At 41.4% G+C, this 11,682-nt stretch overlaps 1 protein-coding gene across 1 annotated transcript in view; it reads right to left on the bottom strand.

Moving 5' to 3' along the window:
* Positions 1 to 2,056: 2,056 nt before the first annotated feature.
* Positions 2,057 to 11,682, bottom strand: part of RPS6KA2 (ribosomal protein S6 kinase A2) — a 99,550-nt gene continuing 89,924 nt past the window's right edge. The window contains exons 14-19 of the mRNA XM_060273274.1: positions 10,929 to 11,087; positions 9,959 to 10,120; positions 8,073 to 8,149; positions 6,860 to 6,977; positions 5,159 to 5,296; positions 2,057 to 4,465 (exon numbers count right to left, since the gene is read on the bottom strand). Coding sequence (XP_060129257.1) covers positions 4,340 to 4,465; positions 5,159 to 5,296; positions 6,860 to 6,977; positions 8,073 to 8,149; positions 9,959 to 10,120; positions 10,929 to 11,087 — 780 coding nt within the window. The 3' untranslated portion in view covers positions 2,057 to 4,339. The remainder of the gene's footprint in view (positions 4,466 to 5,158; positions 5,297 to 6,859; positions 6,978 to 8,072; positions 8,150 to 9,958; positions 10,121 to 10,928; positions 11,088 to 11,682) is intronic.

An 11,682-nucleotide genomic window follows, 5' to 3' on the forward strand; every position in this document is an offset into this window, starting at 1 on the left:
TTAGACTCATAAAGCGTCCAATTGTTTCCTGCAGATCAGGTTTTGCACCTGTTTGATGGGTTCAATCTGTAAGGCATTACACAAGTCTATTTAGCAGGAGAGTGTAAAGGTGATGTAGTCTTCCTGGGTAAAGTATTTCTCTGAATCATGATGCACCCTTTCATCCCTGACAAGCTCTTCAAAACCCTCAGGGGAAGATGTTCTGAAGAGCTGGATCTATGTTCCCACCGGTTTGTTTTATGATTTCATAAACAGCACTAGAGAGCATGGGAAGAAAACAAACATTTGGCTTCAAAAAGCCTTTTAGAGAGGGAACCAAAAAGGCAGCCTTCCTGATATGACAGTTCTTCTGTCCAGGGCTTTGTCAAAACAAGCCTCAAGCATTCTTGTTAGTCTCACTTTCTTTGACACTGATCCCAGAGTGGTGTGTATGTTTGCCCGCTCATGAGGTGGAGCCTGCAGAGCCTGTGGTTATTTCAGTTGCACTACACAAGCAACTAGAAGGTGCTGGGGAGTCTATTATTAAACCAGGTGAATCATGGTCTTGGAAACCCTGTGGCACTAGGAGTTCTGCTGAGAATTAATATACTGATGATGTCTCTGCACAGGTTCCAGATGACTAGTACACCACTGTCTCTGGGTGTTTTGGACTGCACCAGACCCAACCAGTGATCTTTCCAAAGCCAAGAAATTATTTGCACCTGAACAGCACATATGCAAGACAAGTGAAAGCCACTGGTTGTTTCGTTCTCCTTAGGAAAAGGCCTGATTTTGCAGTATCTCTATACTCTGAGGAAGGGGCAAACTATTAATCAAAGGCAAAACCCACAGCTCCATATCTGTGCTTGAAACAATTGTAACAATAGGAGACTTTTTAGTGTGTTTGAGCACCTGAGAACAGAGGGATTCAATTGCCCCAAATAACAAGTGGCCTCATGGTGTTACGCAATTACGCAAGCAGTTCTATGCAATTCTCACTTCATACACACACACATGGGTTTACAAGTGCATTTTCCAAGGTGATTACTTAGAAAAACATAGAACTGTATAGTTGGAAGGGACCATAAGGGCCATCTAGTCCAACCCCCTGCAATGCAGGAATCTTTTGCCCAACATGGGGCTCAAACCCACAACCCTGAGATTAAGAGTCTTATGCTTTACCAGCCGAGTTGTCCCGCATGAGCAAACTTAATTCAGATATATGGTAGCAATGGCAGTTGGAAAATACTGGATCAGCTCACTAACTGGGTCCTTCTAAGTCAATATTGACTGGCAGTGGCTCTCCAGGGTTAAAAACAGGGGCCCTTTCCAGACCTACCTGGAAATAACAGTGGATGAACCTGGCATCTTTTTGCATGCAAAGCACGTGCTCTTCCATTGAGCTACTGTCCTTTTCCGGCAACTGGCGTACCAGTGAAGTGCATTAGATGAAACACAGATTTGGAAATGACTGAAAAAGCACATCAGATGCAATGCTTCTCTAAATCCAACTGGATGAGAGAGTATAAGGGATTACAAAATTAATCTGTGGCACATAATATATTCCACTGGGAAAAAGCACCCAAGCACCATGATTCTGTGAAGGAGCAACATGCAATTTCAGTTATTTCTAAATGTGTGCATTGCATATAATGCAAATTACAGTCGTACCTTGGATCCCGAGGTACAATCGGAAGCTGTGCCTTGGTTTCCAAATGTTTTGGAAGTCAAATGGACTTCCAGAATGGATTCCATTCGACTTCCGAGGCATAGCTGCCAAGTATCCCATATCCGCCGGGAAAAACCCTTTTTTCTTACCGTTTCCCGGCGGTCTCCCGTTTAGCGGAAAATCCCGGTATTGTCCCTTAAATCGGGATACTTGGCAGCTATGACTGTGGAGGAGAATGCAATTGTTACCCGGGCATTTTTCTGGTGCCGCTTGCCCTTCTATGGGCACCAGAAAATGGCGGCGCCGGCGCCGGAAGTCGCTTTACGTGTTTCCGGTCATGCGCGGAAGCGACTTCCGGCGCTGGCGCCGCCATTTTCTGATGCCCATAGGGCGAAGCGCCACCGGAAGTTGCGTCACGCAACTTCCGGTCATGCGCGCGCTGCCGATCCCGGATATTTACGACCCGGACTTGGCAGGTATGTTCCGAGGTATGACTGTACTTATACTCCTACTGCCATTATCACCATAGATGTGAATCATCACCACACAGACTCTACAAGTGGGGTGCAACATCTCCTGTGGTATATGTGGGTAGACAGGGCAATATTTACACACAGTCAGCAGTCACTTATGGACTGGACTAATATTCCCTTGGTTGAGTAGGGTTATGATATCAAGTCCAAGTCCAAGTCCAAGAAGTAATGAAATTGCACTCTGATTGTTAGGAAATAGCCAGGGCTCTTGATGATTTTGGGTGCACTGGGCTCTTCTATTTAAAGGAGCAAGCAAGGGCAAAAGTGAACACAACAGAAAAACAGGTCCACATGTTCAAGATTTCAAATATCTACAATATACCTATCACCTGTCAAGCCTGAGCCAAAACCTTCATTTTATGGAGTTTCACAGCATTGTTTTATTCTAAAAGTCACACTTCAAGAACAGCTTCTCTGCTGCCGTCCTGTGTGCACAGCACATAGAAATGAAACATTAAATATAATTTAAAAATTAAGGACAAAATAGAATAAATTACATGACGTTCTGTCACACAGAAACAGACCCTAAGGAGCATATTACAGTAGCTAATGCAACAAATCTGTTCTCTTGCATCTGCAGGCACAATTGACATCAATCTCCCAAGCTGTGTTTAGTATTGGAATGGCTTCACCACTCAGCAAAATAAATGTAATCTATAGGATACAATATTCTGTCTTCACGTTTCCCCCCCATAAGAGGAAACGAGAGACAATGTAACATGCTGGTTTTTCCTGCAGAGTTTTGAAAGGTGGCGAAATCCATTATAAAAATGCAAGTCAAGTAAAGTGCTTAAAATATTGGCCGCAATACAACTCAGAATCATAAAGCTGCCAAACCCAAGATTTCGAAGGGCTTAAACATGCTTAAGTTAAGTCTGTGTTGGGTGGTGGCCAATGAGTGCAATCCAGAGTAGCGCTTGCCACTGATGTCAGTGGGAGGCGGAACGTATCCATTCTTGTCAATCACTTTATGCACAACACAAGCCAATACAGTCAGGTAATGCTAGTTCAACATCACAGTTACACCTGTTTCCACTGATGTTAGAAAAATATTGTAGATTTTTTCTCACTGAAATTTCTCCGCTGACAGTTTCTTTCCCTTCTGCTTGTCAGAGACTAGGTGATTTTGTCATGTAGGTAATCATGTGGCATTATGAGCCATTATTTTAAATGGAACAGGCAAACAAAAGATTGCCATCTCCATGATAAAAGTAGGAGAGTTTGTAACACAGTATAGCATCCTTAGAAAGCACTATTCTTGCATTCATTCATCCACCCATAGGGAGACTAGGTCATGCTTACTGCCCCACTACAGCCTCCACACACTCAAAGTTCTATTTGCACAGAGCCGCCACATACAGGCCTATGATGCCATAAGGGCCTCTATCCATGATCCATACCCTCAATTTATCCAAGCATAGATAGTTGATTAATTAATATAAGAATGGATGTCAGGAGCAAATGATGTCCTTGAATGTGTGGCTATCAGCATCAGTGGGTGCAACCACAATCCCCCCCATGCATTATTTGCTGTACAGACCAAACACATGAAGGGTGCTTTTTGAGAAGTACAGCAGGCACTACTCAGCCAGCTCTTCTTTCTTCATGTTAAATACCGTTCTTAGTAGGCCATTGATTTCACAGCATCACACGCGTCTTCCTTTCACATTCAGCTCTTTGGAGATGAACTCTGCTGCAGGTGATAATGGGTAGCAGTATCAATTGCTAGCTGTGACAATTCACCATGACATAAATGCTGGTAGAATTGACCTCTAAAACCAAAGCGACTGAAAATTGCTTACAAAAAGTGGTCTTACAGAGCATCTAAAAGATCCCAAAAATAACATTTGGAGAAAATGAGAATAGGATCTTAGTGGTATACACTTAAATAAGAAGCAGTACAGCAGTTGAAAAATTGGCACATGACAATCTTTGAGTACCTGCTAACTCAGGATCTTGGCATTAACTTAAAAAACAAAAGCAACAAAAGGAATCGGAAAGCAAAGGATATCTTTGCCTTATGCTGGAGTTCTGCTAATTTTAGCAATTTATGTGCCAATAGTCCAAAGTCCTGCAAAATTAGCAATACGGATCAGCCTCTCTGAGCAACATGTGGCGCATGTTTTCCCTTTTTTCAACCAGGCATTCTTTGGGACCACTACAACCTCGTTGAGGTCAGTCTTTTCATCCCCCTCCGCTGGGCCAGGTTGGAGGACAATACAGGTTCCAGCCTTGGTGCCTGAGGTGTTCGGTTTAAAGCAAAGTAGGTGGCTGCCATTGCTCCCTGCAAAATAAAAATTGAAACCATGCAGATTTAAGAACAATGCCTGCTTTCCCTCTTCAGTCCCACTCCCCACCCCCAATTTAAAGAAGAGGGGGTATCTGTATCAAGACATTATAGCAAAGGGAGCTTCTCCCAATGACTGCTTCTTTACTTTCTGAAGGAGCCTATATTCTTCAACCGCTAAGGCTAGTTTTGACTGTGGGACTCAGCTGAATCATTAGTTATATATCACACTGCGGATTATCATGCACATGGTTGCTTATGTTCATATGCAGCAAAAGTGCATATTGGAGAAGGAGTACATGTTTGTTGGTTCATGTGTGCATGTGCCTACACATAGGTGAGGAATGAGGATTTCAAAAGGTTTCTCTTTGCACCAGATCTTTCAGATCCCACCCAGAAAAAAATGTAGCTGTACATGTGTATGTGCAACTCCTCTTTACTTCTACCAATCCATTATACTAATTGACAGATGGGAACTAGGATTTGGGAAGGAGGAAGGAGGAATCTAGGACCCTGTCAGAGCCTCATGCCTCCTTCCCAAAGCCCAGTCCCTCGCTTACCCAGCTTTGGGAAGGCAGCCTGAAGGCTAGGAGGCAACAAATGTTGCCAAGGGCCACCCAAAAAAGGTGTCGAGGGCCGCATGTTGGACCACTGTATGCAAGAATACAAAGCAGCTTCATTTGGACTTACCTTTACCAGGTGAACATCCTGTCGGCTGAGCTGATTCTGGGATAGATATTCCCCGTTTACTATCCACGGGTGCCTTAGAACCAGGGCTGCTGTCAAGCGCTGATGGGGGTCTACATGAAGCATCTTTGACACAATATCCTGTTAAAGAGAAATTACAGAGGAGAAGAAAACCTGTGATTTTGCTTTCTTTTCCCCATGAGGATTTCCATTTTAAAGCCTGGGTAATGGTGGCAGTTTCAAAATATGGAATACTGGAATGGAAAATGCCACTAAGAACTCATCATCTGAGAACCGGTCCTGCACCCTTTGAATGTAGCCACTGCAAACAAAGTTCCACGGTAGGTTGCTGGAGTGGGGTATGGGTGGGGCAGGGAAAGACATACTGCCACAATCGCACACACCAAAACTCTCTAGAATGTTCTCTTGGAAATGTGTATATGAACCAGCAATCTCAGTGTTGACTTTTAGGCAGGTAGAACAGAGGATTAGTGAGCTTACCTGGGTTGTAACACAGAATGCAGCATGGAAGGAAGTGGTCCTAGCCAGTTAGTGCATTCCCTCCCTGCTACTAAAGGGCTTTTAGAGGATCAGCTTATTGGGGATTCATCCTGATTTGTTTGTAGAGAGGTTAGATTACATTGTGTCAAGCAACTGTTACCCCACACTTTCCAGTACTTCCTTTTTTGCAAGTAGTCCAATCTTTTGGAGAAGCAGGTTTTCAGTACAGTACAGTATAAGGTTTCCCAACCTACTGTAATTGGGCAACCTGAATTTGAACAGGCATGTCCAACAGGTAGATCGTTATCTACCCTCCTCCCTAAAAAAATTTAACAACATTGCCCTGCACCCAAAAATGGGGCTTCCCTCCTCCCTAAAAAAGCTTATCAACTTACCCCCCCAACTTGCCAGTTTTTAACTCTGTGAGTAGATCATGGTCTATTGGGAGTTGGCCACCCCGCCATAGAAAAACAGCAACTATATTGAAATGCCCTAAAACTCCAAATCACCATTTTCACAATGGATAGGATACTGTGCAAAAGAGGCTTTTAGCAACAGCTTCCCTGTGTTCAAGCACAGTTTTGAACTTATCCTAAGAAGGTATCTGAAGGCGCTGCAATGAATTCACAGCCCAATTCTGCATATTAGGTGATCAACATAGGAGTCAAGTCCTGGGGGCTGAGGTGCCTTTGCCCCCCTTAAAATATTTGAGGGAGCCAGGCCTCCCCAAAGCTGATGGGCATTGCCATTCAAATGTTGTGCATGTGTACATCATGTGATCAATGATGCGGGGTGCAGCTTACCTGCCCCTCCCCCCCAGTATTTTACTCAAGTTGGCACCCCTTGTGATCAAGAATTAGTTTTAGTCATTAAGGACAAGATGTTGATCACTTGTCAAGGGGTCCATGTAATGTGCTAAGACTGTTTTAACTCCTTTTCTCATGTACTAAGGATCGGGATGGGTGAATAAGTCTACTTCTGGTCTGTGTTACCTTCACATTCATTCACCCATAAGTCCATTCTACCTATTTCTGTTTTAATCTATGGTTTTAAAAACAAACACAAAAATTTGTACTGAAGTAGACATTTCTAAATAACGTTTCTTTCAAAATATGTGTATGAAAACAATTTTGATACATTTTTGAGTCACAGACAGCCTTGGAAGTTCCGAAAGGCCAACCTAAAAATATGTTATATGCTTACCTTAGCAGCATCAGATATCGAATCCCAGTTTCCTCCTGTAAGTGCATACTTTCCACTGCCAATTCTGGCCAGAATCTCCTCCGGGGTATCATCTGGCCCATTTGCAAAAGGAGTGAATCTGTTGAGCCACAAACGGGTATTTTAAAGAGGTGTTTGCACAATGCAGAGTTACCAGAGCATAATAATAGGTTTAGCTTATATAAAACTTTTCAGGCCTCACCCACTGAAGAAATAACAGCATTATTGATGGAAATGATTAGCATAATTAACTAAAGTAACAACAAGAATTGTGAGGTGAGGCCCTTCATTTTCACGAACACAACTGTACAATACCTCTTTTGAACTGTCTCAGTCATAACAAAACATCCAGAGGGGGGAAAAGGGTGTTTCACCCTCCAAAATGTCCCCTTTATTTATCTTCCTTGCAAATGGAGAATGTTTTGGTTAATTTGTTATTTTATTTAAAAAAATACCTAAGTAGAAAGGAACTAAACCCTTAGCAGAACAAATAATTGAGATCTAGCACAATGGGGTGGTGTGGGGTGCTGTGGGGGTGAATCTGCATACACACTATACCATATCCCCCCCCATCTCAATAATGCTGGGATTGGTACACTCCTTACAGAGCTACAGTTCCCAGCACCTTAATAAGCGACAGTTCCCAGGATTCTTTGAGGGGGAAATGTACTTTGAATGTATAGTTTAGCATGTGGCCTGAGACTTAGGAAAGTGTCAACTCTGATATTTAAAGCAAAAAAGAAAGAAGAATAAGACCTTGTATTAGGAGCTGAAATAGATGTGATGCTAGTCATGCAATTAGCAATTGTGTGAATTGCTTTTTACAAGTAAATGGCAGTGTGGGATCCCTGTTTCAGCATGGGACCCTGTTGTTGGGGACAAGGTGCTTTAACCCTGCTCTGGATTGATCTCCCAATTTGGATTGGGCCACCGATGCTTGCAATTTACTTTTAAAAAGTCATCCATACAATTGCTGTTTACATGTAAGGCATCCCATTTGTTCAGCAGACAGCAGACTTTGTGTAAAATCCCCACTTTGATTGTTGTTCTTTACAATAAATAACAGGAAAAAGGAGCTCCTTGGAGTGATGCTTGGCACTGGTTACGTCCAGGAGGGAAACTTGGCTGCCACTGCAGTAGCCCATGGGGAAGACTTCCAACTTGTGCAAAGATACTAGGAAGGCCTTGCACCTACCCTGCTAACATGGTGTACAACAGAATCCCTAAGCTCCAGATATCACAGGCTGCATCATAGCCTTGCCGTTTCAGGACCTGCGGAAAGGAGAACAAGTAGAAGAAACAGGTTATAAAACTCTTTTTGGAAAGAAATTTATGACCAAGAAATTGGTTCACATTTGCCTGAACTTGTCAGTAAGAGTGGTCATCTTGGACAGGAAAATAAGTGTTTATTAAATTCACACTTTCCAAAGCAGCATGAGAACCGAAATACAGTCATCCTTCCAAATTCACTCTTATTTGAATTTTGTGATGCAGTTATCCGACTGAACAACGTTTACAAAATGCATATGTTAGGGAGAAATGAGCATAAAAATGGATATACAGTACTAGAAAAAATAGCATTCAAATAACATTAAAAATGCATACTGTTAGGAGAAATTGTTTGCAAAAATGTGTCCCTTAGTCAAAACTGCAAACAAACATGGGTTTATTAAGAGAAATGTGCTGAATAATTTTCATGAGGTTTGTTTTTAAAAGAATAAAAATTAATTGTAAGTTGCTGAAGTAATATGGAAAACTGAATTTATTATTGGAAAAATGAGAAAATGAGAGAACGAAAACTGACAGATCTTTCCATTCCTAACTGTCACATACGATGAATGTGTGTGTCTTGTTTTGCCACAGACGCAGTTGTTCATTCCCATATTTGTTCCAAACAAATAAAGTTTTCAACATGTAACCAACTATAACATTATGCGTACAATTACTTTAGCAGTTGATGATGAAATACTGTTTTTCAAAAACTAAGTTTCATTGATCAGAAAAGCCTTTAAGTTTTCAGAAATAAATTGCTATGACTACATGTAAAGTCACTATGGATTTTGAAACAAAGCAATAGTATGGTTTTAGTTTTTATTATATACTGATAGTATGAAACTGCCTGTGGGAGTCTTAATCATGTAAGCTAGAAAGGTTATTATCAAATCAGACTTTGAAACTGGAAATACAGCACAGCATGTAGTTACATAAAATTCCTCCCATGCTGGGCCAAAACCTAAGAAGTATGGTGAGTGCTACCTGGCACTAGATCTGTAATATCTTCCCCAGCAGTCTATAAGACCACAGACAAAGACCACCTAACTTGGATGAAAACTGGAGAATAAAATAATTTACACACTGACGTGAGATTAACAGCCTTTGTGATTCATGGCTTGTTTTCCTGCAATTGCTCCCACTAGATGGCAGGCCAATTCCTCCTCTCAGATATCCTTAACAATCCATGATCGTTCATGTTGTAATTATGACATTGCCATCAAATAAAAGAAAATCAATGGATTCCAAGTAAAACAGAGAAGACTAAATGTAAGCAGGCATGTTATTTCGCCTTTGCCATTCCCTTTGGCTGCTTTCCTAACGTTCAATTTAATTGGACAAATGTTTCAGTGGCAAGGGAGTCTGGGATCAGAGTGAAGTTGGAGGTGAACTTCAGGACATTAGAGAAGAAAAAGTTTCAAAAGCTGCTTGCTAAAACAGCTGTGACATTTCTTACAAAGAGGAAAAGGGGCAAAGGAGTCTAACTCTTCCTCTGACAGCGTTTTGCACCCTGAACCTTCATCCAGCTGATTTACACCACTCCATACCACACCCGGGTTTGCATGTTTGCAAGCCAAGAGCCCTGAGTCCTGTGGAATGCCACAGGGTTTGAGCTTGCCTTTCCACATGTCACCTTCTGAGACAAATCAGGCAAAAGGGAATGAAACCATCATAAAATATGATGCTCAATGAAAATGCCATAGACCACAGTATCAAAAGCAACTGAGAGGCCAATCTAAAGCTGTTTTGCCTCTCTAACCATGATGTAAATATGGGATATGATGGAACAGGGATCACTCTGCTATGTACCTCAGGTGCTACAAAATTGGCTGTATAACATGGTGTCATTAACAGGCCGTTCTCAGCTCTCAGTTGTTTGGCAAATCCAAAATCGCAGATCCTGATGGAGTCGGGGTTACCTGACTCATCCATGTAAAGAATATTACTAGGTTTCAGATCTCGGTGAACAACCTGTAAAGAAAGTTAAAACTGTTATATAAAGTGAAGTAGCTGTTGCAATGATAAATGTCGGATTTGGTTTGTGTTGGCAGCTGGAAATTCTCAAGATTTACCATTTGAAGTTTGTTTCGGCCTATTTGGTGTCATGCCTTGATAAATGCTGACATTTACCAAATGATACTGTACACAGAGTCGTAAATTTAGTCATAAACCAAATAAATTTAATAATGATTTTCTATTTATCTCTGGTCTTCTGAAATTTTACAAATTTTCACTAAATTAGTATTCACCCATAACACACACAGATTTGAATTGAAAGGGCCATTTGATTTCAGATTGGCTATGTTGTCTGCCTCCTCTTCCCATAGGGTTAAATATATGTCCCCCCCCAAAAAAAAATAAAATAGTGAGGCTAGTCCAGATATAAATGTTTATGATAAAGTCTATTATACCCCATGGCAGGCATCCCCAAACTGTGGCCCTCCAGATGTTTTAGCCTACAACTCCCATGATCCCTAGCTAACAGGACCAGTGATCAGGGATGATGGGAATTGTAGTCCAAAACATCTGGAGGGCCAAAGTTTGGGGATGCCTGCCCTATGGGTTTAAGGAAAGTAATAAGGATTAGCTCTTCGGTACGGAAGGTACTATCCAAATGTGAGATATTTGATATAGCATCCCTTATTGTACAGGCGTGTTCTTCAATAGTAAATTAGTAACTTACAAGTTTATGCACATTTTCGAATCCATTTTGGGTAATGCCCAAATAAGAAATAAAATAAAGATAACATTTTTAGAAAGCAGAAGAAATTGTACTTACTCCCTGGGAATGCAAATAGTTGACTGTCTTGGTAATGGTACAAAGGACAGCACTGGCCTCTCGTTCTGAGAAGCACTTCTGCCGAAGTATTCGATCTAAGAGTTCCCCTCCTCGCATCAGCTCCATCACAAGGTATACATACTTCCCATCATCATAGACCTATTCGTGCAGAGAAGCAATCAGGTGCGTGAATCAAGATTCTCCATCCATCCATTTATTTATTTCATTTATTGCCCTTCCTCCCTGGGATTTAAATGTCCTGTGGGCACTGTCTTAATGTGCCAGCACAAGGTTTTACCAGAAGAAAATGGAAGCTAAAGTAGCTGAATAGGAAACAGTAGATGGAGGAGATTCGTCTTTCACTTGATGCTTGGCGGTGGTGTTTAGAGAGGGTCCTCCTAAAACCCAACCTCCCAATGACATCATTTTAAATAAATAATCATAACATGCATGAATCCATAATGAAAAATATATAATTAAAGTGCTGATTGTAACAGGAGAAAATAGGAGCACTATAAAGCCTCTGGGAAAAAAAGATGGGGGAAAGAACTTGTTTTTTATGAAAGGGAGTACATAAGCCAATCCCATCTATAATAATCACAACACATACTCCCAATGGCAGTATGTTAGATGGATAATTTAAAGAGAGAACCAGTGCCCAGTTCTAGGCTCTACCTGACTGATGGTTGTATACTCATATAGAATGCAGCATATTGCCACATCTTAAAATTAGCTGCTGTTTCTTTAATACAAA

This window comes from Zootoca vivipara, chromosome 3 (assembly GCF_963506605.1).
Source record: "Zootoca vivipara chromosome 3, rZooViv1.1, whole genome shotgun sequence".
In the NCBI taxonomy this organism is placed as follows: Eukaryota; Metazoa; Chordata; class Lepidosauria; order Squamata; family Lacertidae; genus Zootoca; species Zootoca vivipara.